This window comes from Primulina eburnea, unplaced genomic scaffold (assembly GCF_022965805.1).
Source record: "Primulina eburnea isolate SZY01 unplaced genomic scaffold, ASM2296580v1 ctg473_ERROPOS1000000, whole genome shotgun sequence".
Classification (NCBI taxonomy): Eukaryota; Viridiplantae; Streptophyta; class Magnoliopsida; order Lamiales; family Gesneriaceae; genus Primulina; species Primulina eburnea.
The window spans coordinates 18,386-43,953 of NW_027331280.1; the positions used below are offsets into that span (position 1 = coordinate 18,386).

General features: G+C 38.3%; 2 protein-coding genes across 2 annotated transcripts; both read left to right on the forward strand.

Annotated features, from left to right (window-relative positions):
- Positions 1 to 715: 715 nt before the first annotated feature.
- LOC140821230 (uncharacterized) lies at positions 716 to 5,831 on the forward strand. Its single transcript, XM_073181662.1, has 5 exons — positions 716 to 837; positions 1,423 to 3,112; positions 3,750 to 4,226; positions 4,338 to 5,473; positions 5,558 to 5,831. Exons 1-5 carry the CDS (start codon positions 716 to 718, stop codon positions 5,829 to 5,831), a joined length of 3,699 nt encoding a protein of 1,232 aa, XP_073037763.1.
- Positions 5,832 to 24,565: 18,734 nt separating this feature from the next.
- Positions 24,566 to 25,102, forward strand: LOC140821232 (uncharacterized). The gene is made up of 2 exons (XM_073181663.1): positions 24,566 to 24,673; positions 24,764 to 25,102. The coding sequence occupies exons 1-2, from the start codon at positions 24,566 to 24,568 to the stop codon at positions 25,100 to 25,102; spliced, it is 447 nt and encodes a 148-aa protein (XP_073037764.1).
- The last annotated feature ends 466 nt before the right edge of the window (positions 25,103 to 25,568 follow it).

Consider the following 25,568-nt stretch of genomic DNA (forward strand, 5'->3'; position numbering starts at 1 on the left):
ATTGTCAAGTTGGTATAGGTATGTTACAGCTCGGTAACATACGACGGTAAAACATAAATTATGTTTAATTGTCATTCTGTGTTACATGGATCGTGTTTATGACTTGTTGACTGTTGTATATTGTTAAATGCCTTCATTGTGATCTCTGTTTATTTATTATGACATATTATTGACATTTAGCATCGGGCATACAGTTATGACATTCATGTTGAGCCTATCGTTCTTGTTAGCCCATTGTTGATATCCGTTGTTATCTGGCACTGTTGTTTATCTCGGGATCATTGTGTGGCTGATAGGCCTATACACATGATACTGTAGATGTGATTGAACAATTCAATGGTTAGTGCAGCCTTTTGTGGTGAGCGTTGGGATTGTGTCATCTAGTTCGTTCTGTTGTGCCATCCTGTTATAGCGTATCAGCTGTATGGAGGCCGAGTCAGGGGTGTTATTCAGCACAGCTTGGCATACCTCGCATACTTGGCAGGGCGGTTTAGCTGCATGACGATGTAGCTCCCCTGTGTTGTTGCTCGAGCATTATTCCAGTTGTTATCGTACCGTTTGTTGGCTCCTGTTATCCCGGTTATTCGTTGAGCCTTTCATGCATTTCATATCACATTTTATTATATGATTATGCATGATTTATGTTTATTGTTGTTATTGTTGAACTGTTTCATACCAGAATCCTAACCTCAGTTGTTTACTGAGGGGGGCTGCTATGGTTGTTATTGGACACCATGGTAGATCTTCCGAGTCGTTTTGCAGCATCAGGCCGAGGTTCCGGCAGTGGAGCTCGGGATTGAGGTTGGATTGCTTGGTTCTGTTCAGTGGAGTCTCCCAGTTAGTTTATATGTATGTCTTGAGTTTGTTTCAGGCTTGTATTTTACGTTATTTTCCGGGGAGATGCCCCAGTGTATCTGTATTGATATTTGATTGTTCTGGTTATGTTCTGAGGCGACTCTGTGATATTCTTGATCTGGTGAATATTTGGTAAGTTTTAAATTCTGTTTAGTCCTGGCCAGTGCGGCTATAGGTTGTTGACTTTGGTTGTTGTTTTAATGACTCTAGTTGGAGTATATTTTGATATAAACTGTTGTTTGAGTTTTCGGGATGTCCTACTTACGGGGAGGTCATGCCGAAATTTTTCTAGGCCCTGAGGTTCGTTTTAAAGTATTTTAAACCTTTTTCCGCTGCAGTTTTAAGTCAAACCATTATTGTTTGATCATTAATTGTCGTTAGAGTAATATGGGCCTCACATCTTGGTATCAGAGCGTAAACTGGGATACGCTCGAACTAGAGTCTAGGACACTCGAGTCTTGGCACTAAAATGGTTGTTGCGCATGTGTATGCTACTTGACAGAATGTTTATGTGATTATATGATTTGTTTACTTCCATTCTAATTGTTTTGGTGTTTTATCGTATAGAATGGAAGTAGGTGGAAAAATTCCTGTTGATGAGATTCCTTTAGCTCGAGGTCGAGGTCGTGGACGTGGTAGACCTCGTGTCCGTGTTGTTGATGATACTTTTGTTGAGCAAGCTGCTGATCATCTAGAACAGCTTAGTATGGATGAGTTAGTTGCGCGTTTCCATTCTATGCATCCTCCTCGATTCAGTTGTTCAGAGGGAGCTGAGAAAGCTGAGTTATGGATTTCTGAGATTGAGGAATTGTTTGATTTGATTGAGTATCCTCTAGAGTGTCGATTGAGATTAGCTGTGCATCAGTTGAAAGATCGTGCTAAAATGTGGTGGTCTACTACACTGATGACCTTAGATGCTCAGAGGATCATTCCATCGTGGGATATATTCAAGTTGAAATTTAAGGAGAATTACTGTCCTCCATCATTCTACAGTTCTAAGGCTTCAGAGTTTCATCACCTGAAACAAGGCGAAATGTCAGTGGCGGATTATGCAGATACTTTTTATGCTATGCTGAGATATGCTCCTCATGTTGCTGCGAGTCAGGTTGCTGTCATCGAAAGTTTCATTGAAGGATTGAACGATCATCTGCACCATTTTGTTTCTACCGGTAAGCCACTGAATTACCTTGAAGCGGTGGAAATAGCAAAAAGGGCTGAAGCTAGTCTTAAGAGGAGTGGCAATCGAGTTCCTACCCAACATCATCAGTCGGGGAGGCAACAATTCAGTTCATCTGGTTCGGCATCTCTTCGTCCACGTGGAAAACAATTTAAGAAGCCTGGTTCTAGTTCTTCGAGTTCAGGGAGTTCGGGGAACCGTGGGGGATATCGCTATAGTGGACCTTATTGTGATCACTGTGGAGGCAAGCATTCCAGTAATCAGTGTGTTGGAGTTCAAGGGGCTTGTAATGTTTGTGGTCGGCCGGGCCATTTTGTTAGAGTTTGTCCTAGTAAGACGGGGAAAACAGCCCAGGCAGGTAGTGGAGCTCAAAGTAATAGAATTCCAGCAGCGTCCCAGTCTTCCCATCAGCCTAGTCGCCCTTCGCATCAGAGCAGAGGGCAAGGTGGTCAACATAATCAGTCATCTGTTCATGTATTTGCCTTGACTGAGGATGAGGCTCAGGCAGCTCCAGGTACTGTCATTACTGGTAACTGTAATCTATGTGGTTTTATAGCGCGAGTGTTATTTGATACTGGAGCATCTCATTCCTTTGTTTCTCATGCATTTGTTGTTTCGCATGATCTTTGCACCACTAGTATGAATTCCAATCTATCTGTTGCTACTCCGATGGGCAAAATGATTATTACTGATAATGTGGTGTGCAATGCGGTTTTGTTTCACGATGAAAATGTTCTGTATTTGAATCTCATAGTCCTACCTATGCATGACTTTGATTGTATCGTTGGTATGGATGTTTTGACTGCAAATCGTGCCACTGTTGACTGTTATCGAGGAATAGTTGGTTTCAGACCTAGCTTTGCTCCTAAATGGAATTTCTATGGTCGTGGTTCTCAAGCCAAGATTCCTCTAGTTTCTGCCATTGAGATGAATCGATTGTTAGATTCTGGTCATGAAGGTTTTCTGGTTTATGCGGTGGATCTATCGCAAGATGAGCGACGGATTTCTGATATTCCTGTAGTCTGTGAGTTTCCTGATGTGTTTCCAGAAGAGATTCCTGGTTTTCCACCAGAACGAGAAGTTGAGTTCAGTATCGAATTAATGCCAGGAACCGAACCCATATCTCGAGCACCATATTGTTTAGCCCCTGTTGAGCTGAAAGAACTGAAAGAACAATTGCAGGATTTGTTGAGTAAAGGGTATATTCGTCCGAGTTCTTCACCGTGGGGTGCACCGATTCTATTTGTCAAGAAGAAATATGGTACGATGCGGATGTGTATTGATTATCGGCAACTAAATAAGTCTACTGTCAAGAATAAATATCCACTCCCTAGGATTGATGACTTATTTGATCAGTTGCAAGGTACTTCGGTGTATTCTAAGATTGATCTTCGTTCAGGGTACCATCAAGTGAGAGTTAGACAAGAAGATGTCCCGAAAACAGCTTTTCGCACGAGATACAGACACTTTGAATTTTTGGTTATGCCTTTTGATTTGACCAATGCTCCTGCTGTGTTTATGGACTTGATGAATCGAGTATTTCGTAAATATCTCGATCGATTTGTGATTGTATTCATCGATGATATTCTTGTTTATTCCAAATCCGAGGAAGAGCATGTTAAACACTTGAGGATAGTTCTTCGAATTCTTCAAAAGAAGCAGTTGTACGCCAAGCTATCCAAGTGTGAGTTTTGGTTAGATAGAGTTGTGTTTCTAGGGCCATGTCATATCTCAACATGGTATTTCTGTCGATCCATGTAAACTGGAAGCAGTTCTGAACTGGGCACGACCGACCAATGTGCCAGAGATTCGTAGTTTCATGGGTTTAGCTGGTTATTACCGGAGATTTATCGAAAATTTCTCAAAGATTGCTAGACCTATCACTCAACTGACTCAGAAAAATCAGCGATTCATTTGGTCTGATGAATATGAGTCAAGTTTTGTCGAGTTGAAGAAAAGACTAACTTCTGCACCAGTTCTTACCATTCCAAGTGGTTTTGGAGGATTTGTAGTTTGCACTGACGCATCAAATCGAGGTCTAGGTTGTGTTCTGATGCAGCATGGCAGAGTTGTGGCCTATGGTTCTCGTCAGTTGAAACCGCATGAGTCTAAGTATCCTGTTCATGACTTGGAACTGGCTGCTATTGTTTTTGCTCTCAAGATTTGGAGACATTATTTGTTTGGGGAGCAATTTGTAATCTATTCTGATCACAAAAGCTTGAAGTATCTGTTCTCTCAGTCAAATCTGAATATGAGACAGAGACGTTGGATGGATCTTTTGAAAGATTATGATTGTGAGATCCAGTATCATCCGGGAAAAGTGAATGTCATTGCCGATGCTTTGAGTCGTAAGGTTGTTGATGTTAATATATCCTCAATTCATGTTTTTAAGTTACGAGAGGATATTTGTACTTCTGGGTTGGACTTTCAAATCCAAGGTAATGCTGTTTGTGTATCTCAGATTTCTGTTGAGCCAGAGTTGATTCAGATTGTAAAGTCGGCTCAGAAAAATGATGATCGAGTTCTGAAATCTTATGAGTTAGTATCTCAAGGACACCAATCTGGTTTCTCAATTCACTCAGATGATTCTCTTCGGTTGAATGGTAGATTGATTGTCCCAGATATTCCTGAATTGCGTACAGCCATCCTTAAAGAAGCTCATTGTACTCGATATAGTATCCACCCAGGAGGAAGGAAAATGTATCATATTCTACGGCCTCATTTTTGGTGGAAGAATATGAAAAAGGATGTGGCTGAGTTTGTGTCTCGTTGTATGATCTGTCAGCAAGTCAAAGCGGAACGAATGAGACCGGGAGGATTACTGCATAGCCTTGAGGTTCCTCAGTGGAACTGGGAGCACGTGGCTATGGATTTTGTCACGCATTTGCCACGTACTTCTCGTCATTTCGATGCCACTTGGGTGATTGTCGATAGGTTATCTAAATCGGCACATTTTATTCCGTATGAGAGGACGTATTCGTACAAGAAAATGGCTCGTCTGTATATTGAAAATGTTGTTAGACTTCATGGAGTTCCAGTTGCAATAGTCTCAGATCGTGACCCTAGATTCACATCAAAGTTTTGGACTAGTTTCCAAAAAGAAATGGGTACACGACTTGCGATGAGTACTGCGTACCATCCTCAGACAGATGGTCAGACAGAGCGTACGATTCAGACACTCGAGGATCTGCTTCGAGCTGTAGTCATGGATTTTAAAGACAGTTGGCAGGAAGCTTTACCACTAGTAGAATTTTCATATAACAACAGTTTCCAGGTGACTATTGGTATGGCTCCTTTTGAAGCTTTGTACGGCAGACGATGTCGATCACCTCTTTGTTGGGATGAATTTGGTGAAAAGCAGTTGATTGGACCTGAGATTGTTCAGGAAATGCATGATAAAGTCCAGTTGATTCATCAGAGAATGAAAGCTGCCCAAGATCGGCAAGCTAGTTATGCTAACAGACGTCGTCGACCTTTAGAATTCCAAGTTTGAGATTTTGTGTTTCTGAGAATCTCTCCGTTTAGAGGTGTTGTTCGCTTTGGTATGAGAGGTAAGTTGTCACCTCGTTTCGTTGGCCCTTACGAGATTGTTGAGCGTATTGGGACTTGCGCTTATCGTTTGGATTTGCCTCAGTCTTTGTCTGGCATCCATGATGTTTTCCATGTTTCTATGTTGCGTAAGTATGAGCCCGATCCGTCTCATGTGATTCAGTCTGATGAGGTTGAACTTGATCCGTCTTTATCGTATACTGAGTATCCTGCTTGTATCTTGGATCATAAAGATAGTTTTACGCAATAAATTTATACCACTTGTACGTGTTCAGTGGTCGCGGCATGGGGTAGAAGATCAACGTGGGAAACAGAAGAGAAGATGAGATCCTCTTATCCATATCTGTTTGATTCTTAGTAATGTATTGATGGTTTCATATCGTGTGTAATATGTATGTGTATAAACAGAAATTTCGAGGACGAAATTTGTTTTAAGGGGTGGAGAAATGTAAGGCCCTGTAATTAATTATCCGGTAATTTTGGCATAATTAGAATAATTATTGCGTTGTAAATTAAAATAATTAATTATGCCAAATAAATTCAAAAAGTGCGTTAAAAATATGTATTTTAGAATATCGGACTTAAAACGATATAAAAATACATATAAAGTTTAAATAACACACGAGAGCAAAATAAATTCAGACCGGGATAAATGGGCTTGGGTTACTACTTTGGTGATCCATTATTATTATTAAATACATACAATACACACATATCTCATTCAAGAAGAGAAAAGAAACGAGAGAAGGAAGAGAAAGGAAGAAAGAAGGGAACCCAATTTTCGCAACTCTTGGAGCAGCCGCAGAAAAGTCGCGATATCTCCTCCGTACGGCGTCCAAATCTCGATCGGTCTGAAGGGGTATCTTCCTAACATCCTAAGCTTCGATTCAAGTCAGAATTCGCGAAGTTTGAGCAAGGATTCGGGTAGATCGAAGCTGCTGTTCCCGTGCCCTGTTTCTGCGCAAATTCCTTTGATTTTTGGGTGTGAGTTTATGGGTTGCTGCGATTTTTGTAGCTTTAATTTGTAGCAATGATCTAAATATCTTTGTAGGGCTTTATGTTAGCTGTTCATAGCCACTGGAATCATCGAATTTGGATAAGAAACGGAATTGATATGATTTTTCTACCAAAATGTGTCAAATGGAATTTTGTGTTGGTGCTGTGCAGAACACCTACTGTAATTCGGGTTTTTGGCATATAAGCGCTCGGATTCTGGACTTGGGATTCCAAAGAAAGTTGTATAGCTATGTGTTATCTTCGTAATGATATAAAATTCGTTAAATTCCATTAAGAATTGAGCAAGTTATGCTCATTTTTCCAAAACTGCTCAGTACAAGATAATGTCCGAAAATATGTTGAGTGACAGTGTGTTCTTGACAATTCTGGGATTTATCTATTAGGATTCTGGAAATGGTTTCTTCTAGAAAAGGTTAGATAATCGAGTTATCTTTCATTTCCAATTGGCGGATAGTGATTTGAGTTAATATTGAGCGAGATATGAATTTTATGCTCTTTTGTGCCAAATCAAACATTGGTGTGGAAATGTATTTTTCACGATCGGCTTATTGTGGTTTTGTTTAGGCCGAGAGTCTTGAAGTGAAGTGATATTGGATTGTCAAGTTGGTATAGGTATGTTACAGCTCGGTAACATACGACGGTAAAACATAAATTATGTTTAATTGTCATCCTGTGTTACATGGATCGTGTTTATGACTTGTTGACTGTTGTATATTGTTAAATGCCTTCATTGTGATCTATGTTTATTTATTATGACATATTATTGACATTTAGCATCGGGCATACAGTTATGACATTTATGTTGAGGCTATCGTTCTTGTTAGCCTATTGTTGATATCCGTTGTTATCTGGCACTATTGTTTATCTCGGGATCATTGTGTGGCTGATAGGCCTATACACATGATACTGTAGATGTGATTGAACAATTCCATGGTTAGTGCAGCCTTTTGTGGTGAGCGCTGGGATTGTGTCATCTAGTTCGTTTTGTTGTGCCATCCTGTTATAGCGTATCAGCTGTATGGAGGCCGAGTCAGGGGTGTTATTCAGCACAGCTTGGCATACCTCGCATACTTGGCAGGGCGGTTTAGCTGCATGACGATGTAGCTCCCCTGTGTTGTTGCTCGAGCATTATTCCAGTTGTTATCGTACCGTTTGTTGGCTCCTGTTATCCCGGTTATTCGTTGAGCCTTTCATGCATTTCATATCACATTTTATTATATGATTATGCATGATTTATGTTTATTGTTGTTATTGTTGAACTGTTTCATACCAGAATCCTAACCTCAGTTGTTTACTGAGGGGGCTGCTATGGTTGTTATTGGACACCATGGTAGATCTTCCGAGTCGTTTTGCAGCATCAGGCCGAGGTTCCGGCAGTGGAGCTCGGGATTGAGGTTGGATTGCTTGGTTCTGTTCAGTGGAGTCTCCCAGTTAGTTTATATGTATGTTTTGAGTTTGTTTCAGGCTTGTATTTTACGTTATTTTCCGGGGAGATGCCCCGTGTATCTGTATTGATATTTGGTTGTTCTGGTTATGTTCTGAGGCGACTCTGTGATATTCTTGATCTGGTGAGTATTTGGTAATTTTAAATTATGTTTAGTCCTGGCCAGTACGGCTATAGGTTGTTGACTTTGGTTGTTGTTTTAATGACTCTAGTTGGAGTATATTTTGATATAAACTGTTGTTTGAGTTTTCGGGATGTCCTACTTACGGGGAGGTCATGCCGAAATTTTTCTAGGCCCTGAGGTCCGTTTTAAAGTATTTTAAACCTTTTTCCGCTGCAGTTTTAAGTCAAACCATTATTGTTTGATCATTAATTGTCATTAGAGTAATATGGGCCTCACAAGATGTATGCCGTGCCTTTGTGCTTTAGAAGCACGAAAAACCGTTGACGACAAAGAACGTCGACGAAGAGACGATGGCTAGAAATCCTTGAACCTTCGAAATTTCCTCTACAATTATTGAATGTGTGTGCCATGGGGTCTTAGGGTTTAGGGGGAGAGTTTTTCAGAATTTTGGGATTGTGTGGCCGAGAGATCTTGATGCAAGAGTGAAGGGTTTTGGTGGTTTAACACTTTAAATACCAATTAAATACCAACAAGGCTTTTATGCCTATTAAACCTCTAAATTATGCCCATTAATTTTAATTAGGATTTAATAAATTATCAACAAGGTTTTTGTTTAAATAAATTTGTGAATTTAATAGCCGGGTTGCCAAGAAGCTCATATTTTAGTTAAAAAACCAACACCGATAAAATTTACGTCCCGGCGTATAAAATCACCTCAAAACCCCTTATTTTCAAAAATATGAAAAACAATTAACCATATTTTAAATAATTATTTAATAAAAACATTTTACGTTTTTCAGCCCTCGGTCTCCGTTCCTCGATCGCAACTCGAATAACCTTTTAAAAATATATTTTAATGCAATCATGTAGAAGAATATATTTTAAACATATCAATATTCACCACATAATTAATTAATGCAATTAAAACATTTAATGAAAATACAGGAGAATTTAGTAATTGCATGTATGTGGTTCGCGTGAACCTTTAAATTTTTGGGGCGTTACAATCTCCCCCCCCCCCCCTTAAATTGAATTTACTCCTCGAAATTCGCTTATCCTTAAGAACCCAAAGTTTAGACTTAGTTTTAGTATCCCAAAAATCCACGCTTCCGCTGCGCTACTCTGATAAAACTTAAGTTCTAAAATGTCCTTTCGTCTCCTTGATCCCAATTAAATTTTCCTCCTAAATCCTTATTTGCGTTTTGCAACTTAAGAAAACCCATAATGACATAGTGCTATTACTATTATAACCTCGAATTTCAATTTTTCTTACAGTTCCCAATAATAAAATATAGATAACCAAACTTATCGTATATTACTTTCCTTAATTTATACCCAAAATGTTCATCAATCTATCAATTTAAATTTCAAAATCCCAAACACACCTTCAAATTCTTAGATTTTTCAAGCTTAATATCGATTCATCCTTAAAACCCTTGATCAATATTCATTATAACCTTATAACCTAAAATATCCCAAAGGTCTAAATATTCTTAAAAGTCTAAATCCTTAAAAATTCTTATCAATTAACCCATTCAATTCTCACTTATTGCTAAACTAGTCCCCAAATTCCTTAATATTTTCAAAAATCATTTCTTAATTTCTTCAAAAATTATCCTAGTTGGTCCTTAATTTCGAAAATCTTACGATTAACCCAGAAGTTTTTGGCATTCTTAGTTCGCTTCAACGGGTTTCCATAATATAAATTTCGATAATTTAAACTTATTAATCCACAAATCAATTCCTATAACCAATCTTACCTTTCATCAAAACTTAAAATCCCAATCTATACATTTTCTTACTCACAAGTCGTTGCAAATCCTTAAATCATTATTCCTTACGTCTAATTCCCAAAATTAATTCGACTAGTAACCATGTATCATTAGCATTTTCTTAGAAAAATCTACGTTTCTCAAAGCATTCATAATGTTCATGATTAACTTATAGCCCAAAAAGTAAAACGTCAATACTAAAACCCAAAAATATCAACATAGTTCAATTCCTACCATAAAACCAACATGCGTTTGAAATGAAATAATTTCTTATTTCATATCATATCGCATATAAAAATTCTAATGCATATAAAACATATATTACCATAAAGCTATTAAACATGTGGCATGAACATATAATTCATGTAATTATGCCGGTAACATCATAAAATCATATAAAGCATGTAAACTGACAAATTGAGGCTTGACAACTGATCTTTCTGGCGCTGATGCTGGCACAACTCTTTACAGGACCTTTGCTCTGATACCAACTGAAACGTCTGCCTTCTTTATTGTTTTAAAAGTACTAGAATTTTTATTTTTTTATAATCACTCAATTTTTCGGCCATGTACCTTTCCCACATGAAAATATTTTTATAAAATATTTTACCCATTTAAAATAAGACATCATCCATCTAACATTTTAAAAATCAAGTGCAATAGTCATAAAATGAAATCTTCAACTGTTTTACCAAACCTAAAAAGCAATAAGTTTGAAAAGTATAGCCCATACTAAACCTCTCAAAAAGCATAAATAAATAGTTTTAAAATCTTTAACGTAAATCATGATTCATAAATCGTAAATGCAGAAAAAGTAGAAGCGTTGGTCCTCGGGTTGTGTGTGCCTTCAGTCCAGTCAAATCATCCGTCACGACCTCCCTCAACCTCATCTGCATCCATCACACCTGGTGAGTCTAAAGACTGAACACACCATAATCTTTAAAACGAATAATACATATAAAACAACATGCAACAGTGAAAATACTTTTACGTAAAAATAACTTTTTCATGACATGCAAACATAAACTTTAACTTTTTCCTTTTCCTCAAAACATAACATAACATAAAGCATTTTCATGATCATAAACATTTTTCCTTTCCCTTTTCCTTTGTTGAATTCATATCGTTAATTGTGACTTTCCTCAACATGACATAAACCTCAAAACTCGATGGATCCATCTACATGAAACCGCAGTACTGGGCAGCGGGGGACACCAGCAACACTCTCACCGGTCAACTAGGGCCCTGGCCTATCCTGTTTTCGAATAGAATATGATCGTTGGGGTTCCCTCTGGGACCTTTTCCCATAAATGGGCTCCCTCTGGGGCCTTTTCCCCTCACGATAATCCATTCTTACCATTACCACATACCGTTACCTAATACCGTTACCACATACCATTACCTCAATAGTAACAATTACTTTACTTCCTTCAACGTTTAACATTATCATCACTTTATAAAATCATGCATAACATCACATTTTCCTTTTTGAAAACAAGCATGCAACATGTATTTTAAATGTCTTCCTTAAATCATATAATCCTTTAGACATTTAAAAAAATCATAATTTAATCATTAACATTTCATAAAAATTTAAAAATAATCATAATATCATAAAAACAGCCTATATGGCACTGCCATGACGTTTACAAATTTTTTGGTGTGAAAATATCGTTTTACCCGTAGACTTGACATTTTACGTTTCTTGACTTTTTTCTTGAATTCATTGACTCTAACATGTGTCAAATAATTATTTCAGCCTACACAAATTTTCCCATATTTTTATTTAGCATAAATCGAGGACTTTAATTTATTCTTTAAATAAGACATATAAACGCGTTTTAATCCCGAATTAAACCAAAACTTAATATAAAATTCCCAAATTAAAAACTTAGACTCATAGTAAATATTTAAGCTTTAAACTAATTTTTCATAATTTTATAAAGCTTAAAACTAGCCGTTTCAATTAATTCGTTAATTAGCGTTTCGTGCGACATTAAATCCAGAATAAATACAAAACTTGTTATTTTGATCTCAAATTTTAAACATAGCATTTTTATGCTTTATTCTACTTTTCCAAGTCATGAGCCACCCCCATGGACCCATGGATATATTTTTAGCTTTTTAATTTTTCGTTTTTGACCCTTAATCGGACGCACCGAGCCATCTCCTAATTTACTCGAGCCACGCCCGAGCCACCTTGAGCCAAAACCAAGCCAACCCATCTAAGGACCCTACTGACCAAGCCCAGCCCAACGAACATGATCCTAACCGCTCAAAAACATGCTGAAAGTCGACCCAAAATCTGTATGTGTGTGTGCGTGAGACTCCATGTGCTTCTAGGTCTCTTAGCCAACATAGGACACCTCCGGCCGAGCCACCGCCGATCCCACCTGACCCTGACCATCCCTGGACCATGCCCAGACCAGCCCCGAGCCCCTAACCCACGCACAAAGCCTATGTATCCAGGAAACCACCTGTGCACTATTGTTTCCCTTGCGCCTAGCCCTTCCAGTCGGGCCAGCAATAGCGCAGAGCTACCGTGACCTGCCCCAACACCTACCGTGACCCTAGGACCCTGATGAACCTACCCAGAGCTCCTCAGCCCCAGCAGCAAGCCCCTTGGCTACTACTGTACTCCACCAGCGCGCGAGGAGTCCTTGCTTTAAAGGACTCCTCCTAGGCTGCAACCAAGGAGTCCTATCCATGCTAGGACCCTTCCTGACCCTGACCCACGTCCAACACGAGCCCCCCTCGAGACCTGGTTGCACCCCAAGCCCCCAAGCATAGTGATCGAGCCTCATGAATTTGCACAATTCCTACAGCCTACAGCTCTTCTTTTCTTATTCCCTATGGTTTCCAGCTTGTTTCTCTTAAATTTTGTCCTGTTTTTAATACAATATATTCATATAAAAACCCATAAACCTTACCTAATCATGGCAGCCCCTTTACACATGTTTAACATAATTTTTGGATCAAAATTCATGAATTTAATACATGTAAGTGCAATATTCTGAAAATAATCATAAGAAATTCATGCTTTTCATGCACACGATATTTAAAACGAAAATACGATGTGATAGATGAGAAAAGGAGATGTATGTCCTGCCTTTGCGTTTTAAACGCTACGAAAAACCGTTGACGACGAAGAACGACGACAAAGAGACGATGGCTAGAAATATTTGAACCTTCGAAAATTTCCTCTACAATTATTGCCGTGGGGTCTTAGGTTGAGGGTGAGAGTTTTTCAGAATTTTGGGATTGTGTGGCCGAGAGATCTTGATGCAAGAGTGAAGGGCTTTGGTGGGTTAACACTTTAAATAACAATTAAATACCAACAAGGCTTTTAGGCCTATTAAGCCTCTAAATTAAGCCCATTAGTTTTAATTAAGATTTAATAAAATATCAACAAGGTTTTTGTTTAAATAAATTTGTGATTTAATACCCGGGTTGCCAAGAAACTCGTATTTTCGTTAAAAAACCGACACCGATAAAATTTACGTCCCGGCGTATAAAATAACCTCAAAACCCCTTATTTTCAAAAATATGAAAAACCATCAACCATATTTAAAATAATTAAAAAAAATTATTTAATAAATTTTTTTACGTTTTTCAGCCCTCGGTCTTGGTTCCTCTATCGCAACTCGAATAACCTTTTAAAAATATATTTTAATGCAATCATGTAGAAGAATATATTTTAAACATATCATTATGCACCACATAATTAAATAATTCAATTAAAACATTTAATTAAAATACACGAGAATTTAATAATTGCATGCATGTGGTTCGAATGAACCTTTAAATTTTCGGGGCGTTACAAACAAATTCTTAGCTTTGAAGTCATAACGAGAGAATTATAACAAACCGTCGAATCAAGGCACATAATGTAACGAACCGTATTTTGAACTACTATTTTGAAATTTGTGGAAAAATAAAAAATTTCTTAAATACCAAATAAGCTTTCCAATTGTAATCATCCATAATCTGTTTCCAAAAATATTTGCAACATAACGTTTGAAATTTAAAATTTTGCTAAAGCATTTGTCTAAACATCATGACAGTAACATAAAAATTAGAGTATTTGAACATTGCATAAATTCTTAAAACTTGGGCGGTCCTCGGGTTTAGCCTCCCGCTCAGTCCAAGCCGGCTCCTTGGTCTCCACCTCTAGTCTCCTCAACATCTTCCTCACCTGCATTGATCAAGTCTAGTGAGTTTAAAGACTCAACACGTATAAACTGGAAGTAACGAGTCTACGTAATGAAATCACATGCAACTTTAAAATAAAGCGTACATACTTGAACTTGAATATGCATACATAAGATTGAACATACGTACATACATACATAGACGTGCCATCAACATAAAATTTTTCATAAGCATGCTTGCTTCATACATACTTGAGCATACATAACATCATTTTGCGTAGAGGCATGTTTCAAAGCAAGTGACCCATACATAAATACACCTGATCAGACTAAACCACAGTACTGGATTGACAGGAAAAATCCACTGTCACATACATGAGATCCCCGTTCATGCTTTAACGGGTGGATTGGTCCCTGGTCATGCTTTACCGCTTTCTTATCCCATATTTGGTCACAAGATTTTTAGCATACCTCAAAAACATAAAAATATTTTCTTTGCACGTCGAACATACTTACTTGGCGTTGAGGGATTCGTTGGATTTCGCTTGGGACCACTGCTGCACATACTAACATGAGTTCGAACACTTATCTTTCAAATCTTAGACGTAGGTACTTGGGCTCGCCACCGAAGTAAATAAATAACTTATGACATTCTAAAGCACTCGGGACTTGACCTCGTTTAATCATCGTATTAAACCATGACATAAAACCCCAAAACAAATCCTATATTTTATATTCATAACCACAAAACAAATCCTATACATTATATTCATATTTAAAAAAAAAATTAAAGGGGGGTACACAGACCCCGTGTAGTTGTCCAGGTAGGTGCTGTAAATTCGTATTTTGAAAGAAAAAGGGACACGGACTTCGTGTCGGGGTCCGGGTAGCCTCTGGACATGGAAAGTCACGAAAATTCGCTATCCTATTCATTCACTCTTTCAATCCAAGTCTAAGGACCATGAATCAACACCTCGAGACTCATCCTAGGATGTTATTACATTGATTCAAACATGTACAAACACCCCAAACGTCCCCAAGCATCGAAAAGCAACTTCAATACAACAATAACCTGTAATTCGACATTGTTTCGCTTCCTACTGACTTCTATTACATCCCAAGCCAATACCGACCCAAACGAACCACCAAATAACACCTAAATACATCCCATAACATATCTAAATGCATTAGCACAAGCCCGACGGTGTCCAACAAAGCCTGCAACTCACAAACTTCAAGAATTCATCAATAACATATTTTTCGTAAAAACGCAGTTTGAGCGGTTACACGAAAATGATCATAACTCACTATGTTGGAAACTATGTTTCAATGATTTGACAAACTAAGCTTCAAAACATATTTGAATAACTGATCAAAAGCAACGAGCTTAACTGACTCAAATAATTACAACTGATAGTTGTCTCTAGATGAAGATTAATGCGTACCAGCTAAATATTATACACGTCATCAGTTGAAGCAGAAATCTAAATCTAACTGACTGATTAATTGGGAACTAATAAGTTGAAAAAAATCAATTTTGAGCTTTCCAGCAAAGTATCTCTCAGCTGATCCCTCAGCTGTACACATCATCAGTTGAGAACGACAACCGACAAATAGTACAACAGACTACAACTAGTAGTGGAACGCCGCATTTTAGAGATTTCAGTGTACGATTGTCAGAGAATATTGACGTGGCTATCAACGGATATAAAAATTCAAATGATATTTAGTATTAATGTTGAGAGGGAAGCCTATAAATAGGTGAAGAGAGCAGCAGAGAAGATAACACGCGGACTAATATTCTATTCAAGATTGTTGTTACTCTGCTTAAATCACAACTCACATTCAGATATCAAAGCTCACTCTTATCAGATTTATCATTAGCAATCAAGGCTACCTTTACGAGATTATTAGCACCTTTAAATCTTTATTAGATTTATACTCAAGTTGTGTTGTATTCAGTCGCATTGTAAAAGCTTTTGTGAACTAAGAGTTTCAGTTTGGCAGTGTTAAGTCCAAACTGAAGTGGGTCAGTACTACGTGTGTATTTGATCAAAGTATTTTAGTGATGATCCTATCTTCGTGATAGAAGGGGTGACGTAGGAGTTATTCTATTCTCCGAACATCCAGAAACATATCGTGTGTTTTTCATTTCAATTATTCTATCTTTCAGTCAGTTTACTTCCGCAATTGTTTTCAGTTAAACTGATTGTTATCGACTTCCGAGATATCGAGTGTCAGTTTGTAACTAAACTGAACCCTTTATTCGAAAAGAATACATAATCAGTGAGTTTTTATTCAATCCCCCTTCTAAACACTTATCACCTTTGTAACCGATCCTTTCAAGTGGTATCAAAGCCAAGGTCACAGGTTCAATTCTCATTGATTGCAAGGAGTGCAATTATTGGGAGAGAGATTGTTGGGTGTAATAATTGTGTCTGCTTGGTAGAGCAATCGAACCGTGGTGCTTGAGCTGCTGTGCTGTTTAAAAGATTTGAGTTGCACCATTACTACTAGCTATAGATTTTGGTAAAGCGGTACGCACTCGGTCCTACACACTCATTCCTTGTCCAAAAATTACGAATTGTATATCAAATCGAAGGTATTGAAAATTTTTACAATTTGTATTTTGAAAGGTTTTCCAGAAACTCGACCGAAAAATCGCAGTAATTCAAAGGACAGCAAATTACGAGTTTTAGATCTAAAAACATTTCAAAAATCGATCCAACAATTTTTTGCTCAAACTTTGCACATCACACATGGATTTTTACACATTATAAACAACACAGCGCATAATATGACGAGATCAACGCAGGAAAATAGAATATACATGCCTTTTCATATTAAAATTTACCGAACCGACGATACCGAAGCGGGGATGATCCGAGGGTTGATTCGAGACGAACGTGGCACTATTTACTTGAAGAAAAATGGACGAAAATCTGCTGGAAAATTTCAGAGGGAGGGGCGGCTGCTGATAGCTTAAGAACCCTAAGCTTTTCTCTAACAAAAATGAAATGAAGGGCAAGAGGAATGTGTGTGTGTTGATAGCCGAAGTGTGTGTGCATAATTGTGGGTGTGCGTGTGTTTAGATTTAGTTTAGGGAAAATTTGTGCTTAATTAGCTAATAACATGCTATTAAAATAAGAACTAAATTATCAAATTAATTAAAATACTAACCCATATAAATCTTGAATAAAATCTCCTAGCTTAAAATGAAATGCACAAGTGCTAAATCTTTAAAAGTTTGAAATCATAAAAATCACCTAATAAATAAATTAGGCCTTTAAAACGCTATAAACTAAATAAACCATTTCTAACTTAAAATAAAATAACGCATTTTAAAATTGCCAACATCGTCGTCGATATCTAATTTTCGATCCCGCATGGAATAATCGCCTAAAACATGAAACTCAAGAAAATATTTTAACGTGCATCACATAAACAAAAATAATTCAAAATAATGAAATTTTATAAATTATGCATCGCTAAGAAAATCATTTTAAATTAAATAAATGATTTAAAACTTAAATAAATGCATGAGTTTTACGTGTACTGAATTTGGGCTCTACAGTTCCTCCCCCACTTATAAAAATTTCGTCCTCGAAATTAAATCTTACCAACAATTCCGGATAGCGGCTTCTCATATCTACTTCGGTCTCTCAAGTGGCTTCCTCCACTGATTGATTCAACCACTGGACCTTGACCAACTTGGTCACCTTGTTCGGAAGCTTCCGCTCCTGTCTGTCTTGGATTTGGATGGGTCTTTCCTCATATGACAGATCTGAAGCCAACTGCAACGGCTCGTAGCTCAAAACATGCGATGGATTAGCTAGGTGCTTTCTCAGCATTGAGACGTGGAACACATTGTGTACCCCTGCCAGATTCAGCGGGAGGGCAACACGATAAGCGAGTGTCCCAACCCTGTCAAGAATCTCGAACGACCCAATAAATCTCGGGCTCAGTTTGACTCTTTTCCCAAATCTCATAACACCCTTCATAGGTGCTATTTTTACGAAAACGTGATCACCTACGGCAAACTCAAGGTCCCTTCTTCTCTTGTCAGCATAACTCTTTTGACGACACGATGCGGTCTTCATCCTGTCTCGGATCTTGACCACCACATCTCCAGTTTGCTGAACAATCTATGGTCCAAGTTCTGCTCTCTCACCGACTTCATCCCAATGAATCGGCGACCTGCACTTCCTCCCATACAAAGCCTCGAAGGGAGCCATACCTATAGATACTTGGAAACTGTTGTTGTAGGTAAACTCCACTAGAGGTAGCTTGGATTCCAAATTCCTGTGGAAATAGATCACACAAGTTCGCAGCAAGTCTTCTAGGATCTGAATCACTCGCTCAGTTTGGCCATCTGTCTGAGGGTGGAAAGTTGTACTGAAAAGCAACTTCGTCCCCATGGCTGCATGTAAACTTTTCCAAAAGGACTGATGTGAATCTCGGGTACCTGCCGGACACGATAGAAACTGGGATCCCTTGACATCAAACTATCTCCCTGATATAAATCTCCGCATACTGTGTCATGGAGAAAGTCGTCTTCACTAGCAAGAAGTGCGCTAACTTAGTGAGTCAATCCACTACAACCCAAATAGCATTGGATCCTCTAACCGGCCTCGGCAACCCAATATCGAAATCCATGGTGATATTCTCCCACTTACACTCGGGGATAAGGAGTGGCTTAAGCATCCCTGCTTGCCTCTGATGCTCTGCCTTCATCTGCTGACAAGTGAGACATTCAGACACAAATTGCATTTAGACACAAATCGGCGGATGTCTCTCTTGATACCTGGCCACCATACAGAATCTGCAAGTCCTTGTACATCTTGGTACCTCCTGGATGAATGGAATACGGAGATGCATGTGCCTCTGTCAGAATATCCTCTCTGATCGAATCAACATTAGGCACCCACATCCTTCCTCTGTATTTTACAATACCATCAGACACTGTGTAGCGTACACCGCCCTTGGCCTCATCCTTAAGTCTCCATTTCTGTAACTACTCGTATGAAGGTTGTCCTCTACGCATTCGGTCTAGCAAAGAGGACTGGACTGTTAGATTAGACAGCTTGGGAGCTCTGCACTTCTAAGCCAAACCCCTGAATCTCATATTGAAGAGATCTCTGTACTGACAACTGTGCTATGAATGCAACTTTTCTGCTCAAGGCATCTGCCACAACGTTAGCTTTCCCTGGATGGTAGCTAATTTCGCAATTGTATTCTTTTACCTACTCCAACCACCGTCTTTGTCTTATATTCAGTTCTTTCTACGTGAAGAAATACTTGAGACTCTTGTGATCAGTAAATATTTGGCACTTCTCGTCGTACAAGTAATGTCTCCAAATTTTCAACGCAAAGACAACGGTGGCTAATTCTAGGTCATGAGTCGGATAGTTCTTCTCGTGCACCTTCAACTGTCTGGAAACATAAGATATAATCCGACCATGCTGCATCAACACTGCGCCTAACCCGAGCTTAGATTCATTGGTGTATAGCACAAAATTGCCTTGCCCAGATGGCATGGCTAACACTGGTGCTGAAATAAGAGCTTGCTTCAAAGTATCAAAGCTCTTATGAAATCCATCACTCCACACGAACTTGGCATTCTTCTTGGTCAATGAAGTGAGTGGCACTGCTATCGAAGAAACCCCTGAATAAACTTCATGTAGTATCCTGTTAAGCCTAGGAAGCTGCGGATCTCTAATACATTCTTCGGCTAAACCCATTCCTTAACTGCTGCTGCCTTAGCTTGATCTACCTCGATACCACTGCTAGATATTATATGACCCAAAAATGCTACCTTCTCCAACCAGAATTCACACTTACTAAATTTTGCAAACAACTTGGACTCTGCAAGACCTGAAAAACTGTACCCAAATGCTGACAGTGCTCTTCATGGCTCTTTGAGTACATAAGAATGTCGTCAATGAACACTATTGTAAGGCCCGAGATTTTATCCTGTTAATCTGAAATGATTTGGTGATAATTAATGTGAATATAGATGGAAAGCATTATACAGGAAAAGTTGAAAGAAAACACGAAATATGTGCGAGGATAGAACATCTCGAGCATGCGCGACAGTGGCAGAAGACCTCACGCTTATGTGCGAGACGTGTGCGCGCATATGCGCGAGAGGTGTAGAAGCTAAATGTGATGTCCAGAGAACCTCGCGCATATGCGCGGCGATGGTGCGCGCATATGCGCGAGCTGCCGAGCACACACGCGCCGAGACATAAGGTCTCAGCGCATATGCGCCGAGTAGTGTCGCGCATATGCGCGAGACGTGCAGTGCAAAGAACAAGCCACGATTTGCTGAGACATGCTCAGCAAAACGTGGTTTATATATATATATATATATATATATATATATATATACACATCCTTTCCTTCATTTAGTGGTCGGGGACGAAAACAAAACCTCCAGGGAAAGGCTTGGAATTTCTTAGACTTAGAATTTGATTTACGAACGATTCGTCCGTCAAAACTTCAATCCGACTTCAGTACTGAGTTTCTAGCGATGCAGGCTTTAACTAGACGTAAGTTTTACTACGTTTTGTTATGATTTGAAATTATGATACTGCCAGAATCAGATATGGTTGATATATGTTGTTCTTGACATAGTAGACATCGTATAATCGAAACCGGATCGAAGAACAGATACCGTATGAAATTGTTATGAATTTTCAGAGTCGATTTGATTATGATTAGACCGATTTGATATCATAATTGTGTTGTTATCGATTATGAGATGTTGGGATTGATATCTGATTGATACAGTATTGCTGGGTATATTGATATTGTTCATATTTGAATCAGATGAGTTGTTGATTTGTATATACTGATATTTTATTTCCGGTATGGCGAGATTGTATCATTATGCCATTGACAGAATTTGATTGAGTTTGGGTTGTATCCAGTATTGATTGAATGATGTATTGATATTGTGCCTATTCGATATTGTCATTAGCAGATTGAGTATGGACAGAGTTGAATTCGAGACTTCGACTTCGTCAGATCGAGAAGAAAAAGGTATAAATCAATGTTGATTCGGGATTGCACAACTCGAGTTTGATTTGACTTGAGTTTCCCAAAATCACATACTTTGTCTTATTGCATTGATATTTGCAATTGATGAACTTGATATGCCTAGGCTATTGATGTATAGTCTAGTATGTGTTGTGACGAGTCTTGGGCAGGATATGCCTAGTCAGTGGCAGGATATGGCAGGGCGGAGGTGCCTAGTCGTTGGCTGAATCGCCAAGTCTTCGGCTGAGTCGCCAAGACACCGGGCGTTTGGTCATATCGATGTTGCATAGGAGTAGAGCGACTTCTATAGCGAGATTCGATATAGACAAGACCAAAGTCCCTAATAAGAACGTACCGCCACCGGGATCGGGAGAGTAGGTGGGAGATTGTTGCGTTCTTATTCAGATCGGGATCCCTAGATTAGAAATGAGTCGAGTCAGAGTCTCAAAGTCAGAGAGTATGATTTACCGTGTGATATCGATTCATGTTTTCTGATTATGATATATGTACAGAGTTTGATTTACAGTTTGATATCGATTCATGTTTCTGACTGTGATACATGTTATGGATATCTGCTTCATGGTTTTATATCTGTTTATATGAAATGCATGTATACATGGTTTATACTGGGAATATAATTCTCACCGGAGTTATCCGGCTGTTGTCTTGTTTGTATGTGTGCATGACAACAGGTGGGACATGATCAGGGTCAGAAAGTGGATGAGAGAGGACAAGTTAGCGTGGAGATTCGGGCCCAGATGTAGAATAGGTTTCAGCACTGGATAGTTAGTGATTGAATCCTAGTTTGATTTAATGTATTAAGTACAAGACATGTACTTTATATTGACATGTATATTACACTGATTACGTTATGTTTCCGCTTTTGTTTTTATAAAAAAAATTTAGACCTTGTTTATTTATTGATTCATTTATTCCCCAAGAATGATTAAGAAGATGATTAACGTCCTGGTCCCCACAACTACGACGAACTGATCTAGGTAGGGCTAGAATAATCGATTCATGAGGTCTATGAATATATTGCGGGAGCATTTGTCAGTCCAAACAGCATCACTAAAAACTCTTAATTTCCATATCTGGTCCTGAAGGTTGTCTTATGAACATCTGCATCTTTTATGTAATAGCCCTACCTTTTATCATGTTAATCCTTAAGGTTTATTATTGTTATGATCATGTTTAATGCTTTACTGGTTGAGATTATGTTGAACGGTTACTGGTTATGGATATGTTTATCGGAATGGTTATTATATGGTTATTGTTTTGGCATTATGTTCTAGTTGATGATGATTATGGAAATGAATGGGTAGAATATAAAGTTTTTCTTGAGCCAAAAATAAAATGAAAGTGCAGAAACGGTATGACAAATGTGGCAGTAGTTGTGGTTTTTAGTATAATGTTTTATATATTGATCCAATTGATGTGAGGCCACTTCCATTAGAAAGATAAGATATAAGGCTATAACATTCATGTTTTCAGTTTTGTCAAATCATTAGGGAAGATGAGCCAAAAGTGGCCCGAAGTGTGTCGTGTGTATCGTTGTTCCTGAACTGACACATGTTGGGAGAATGCGCATAACATTTTACTTAGACATTCAAATGACATGAGGCCAATTGGAGATGCAAGAAAAGACATAGGGCTACAACTTTCATGTTTACCAATTTGGCTAATTCGGAAAAAAAATTCCGTTTTGGCCCCTGACAGTGGGTACACGGACTCCTACACTGGGTCCGGGTCTTGCCATGAAAAATGAGTGATTTCCAGCTTGTACACGGACCCATACACGGATGGGGGCACGGGGTCCGTGTCTATGGCATTGAAAACATGTTTTTGTAGTAAATGGAAGTTTACTAACTCAAGTCTAGACCCTTCGACACACTACTCATTTCTCTCCTTTCCTTTGAACGTTCCCAACCCTTTTCTCTCAAAGTTTTCTTTCTTACATTTCTCTACTCCAAGTGCAAGGATTTTAGTTGATTTCTTAGTGGTTTCTACCTAATTCTCCATGCTTCAAGGTAAGAATTTTATTGTTGGATTTGGAAGGGTTAGAGATATTGAGGTTTATATTGAAGGGCTAAGTTGAATTGATTGATTCATTGGATTAATGGTGATGATTTATGGTTATTATTGTGCTTATTGTTGTAGGAATCATTCGAGATCAACCATAGTGCTTGTGGGTTGTAAGTGAAAGCTTTTCCTTTGTGTTCACATGATTTATATATGTATCAAGCCATGTTATTGTCAATTAGCTCCTTCCATTGGCATATAATTGATATGTATATTGTTATATACATATCATTGTTCAAAGATTACCATTGAATTCATTGACAAAGGAGCTATTAATTCATTGTTACTACTAAATGTTTGTCAAAATGCCTCAATGAGATTTCATATGATTAAAGCCAAGGAATGATAGTAATTCATGCATGTCATTGGCCAATCACATGATTATGAAGTATCTCTCACAATTTGATATTTATATCAAAGAGATACTTGCCACAGGTCACAGAACTGTAATTTACTTCCTTCAATTCATGATATGATACCCTTTACATTGATTTGAGATTTATGATTCATTCTTTATCGCCATTGTCATAGCCATGTTCTAAGCCAATGTATATGTAATTGCTATGTACAACTTCTTATTTACTGAGTTTTATTCTCATTCCAGTTAATGTCATGTGATGCAGGTGATAAAAAGGACTGAAATGGATTGTTCGAGGCGGGAGAATTAATATAAGAGGCCAAGGGAAAGACTTTTTGGTTTTGTCAGTTTGAATTATGGTGGAGTGAACATATGTAAAGTTTTAAAATGTCATGTAGTTTGTATGAATGAATGAAAGGAAAGGTTTGTGTTGGCTTTTGATTATGTTATGGATAATACATTGTGAATGATCATGTACCTTAACCTTGGAAATGGTTTTGATGTAAATAGTATATGTTTCTTGTCCTTTGAAATGAAAGGCTTCCGCGTATGTTATTTACTTAATTTAAATGTCATGGGAGTGGGGTGTTTCAATTGGTATCAGAGCGAAGGTTATTGGACCATATATGATTCTTCTACCTAGGACAATCTGGTATGTTTTCGATCCTGCATCTATTGATTTTAACATTGAGCGTTGATCCTATTCCATTTTTATTGATGTATTTTATTCCTATCTATGTTAAAGTGAGCTTATGTATAGGAAATGTCTCCTAAATGAAAGGTTACTAAAGGGGATAATAGGACCCCTACCACTAATAGGACTACCAACGTTGTGGATGAATTCAGTAAATTAATACAAGAACAGGAGAAAGTTCATTGTGAACAAATTCAACAGTTGTTGAGCCTGCATACCTCAACCCAGGGTCATGGTCAAGGAAGAGGATAGAGTATAGTGGAAAGCACCAAAGGTAGTTCTTACTGAAGTATTCAGGCGAATGAACCCTCCCGAATTTATTGGTGGTGCCGATCCACTCGGAGCTCTTGAATGGGTTAAATCATTGGAGGATATATTCGATTATCTGAAGTTCACTGATCGAGATAGAGTGAGTTGTACTGTGTTTATGCTAGTGAAAGTTGCTCGCATCGGGTGAGAAGCTACAGAAGTGACTGTCAATGTTTGCGAGTTAAAATAGGATGAGTTCAAAGAGTTATTTTATGCCAAGTACTTTTCAAGAGAAGTTAAAGCAAAGAAAGTTAAAGAATTTCTTGCATTGAGCCAAGATTCCTTCTCTGTTACTAGATATAAATTGAAATTTGAAGAAGGATGTATGTTTGTTCCATTTATTGCTGAAAATGATAAAGACAAAGGAGAACACTTCCTTCGTGTGTTGAAACCGGAAATTCGAAGGGATGTGCATATGGCAAAAGTGATCACCTATCAAGATATTGTTGAAAGAGCCTTACTTGCTGAGCACGATGAACAAGAGATTGAAAAGGAACGACAAGTTAAGAAGGCAAGCTTTTCAAGCTAGAGGACAAGGAACAATTACTAGTACTCGAAGTGGTTACAAAGGAAAAGGCAAGATGGAGCAACGCAATAAACCTTCTTTGCCTTCTTCAGATACGGAGCGACCATTATATCCTAAGTGTGGCAAGCCACACAAAGGTGAGTGTTTAGTTGGGAGTGGCCGATGTTATCGATGCAATGAAATGGGACATACAGCACAAAAGTGTCCTCTCTCCTCTGATAAAGGAAAGGTTCAGGGCAGGATATTCATAATGACAAAAGAGGGTGCCAATCCTAAATCTTCAGTCATACCAAGTAATATTCTAATATCTGGCAAGGAAGCACTTACATTGATTGTTATTGGTGCAACGTATTCCTTTATGTCTAAAGTATTTATGCACTCCTTATCTCGCGAGCCTACTATCATGCCTTTAGAATTCAATTCTGGTGATGAGATTTGTCCTACAAGTATTCTTAAGGCATGTCCGGTA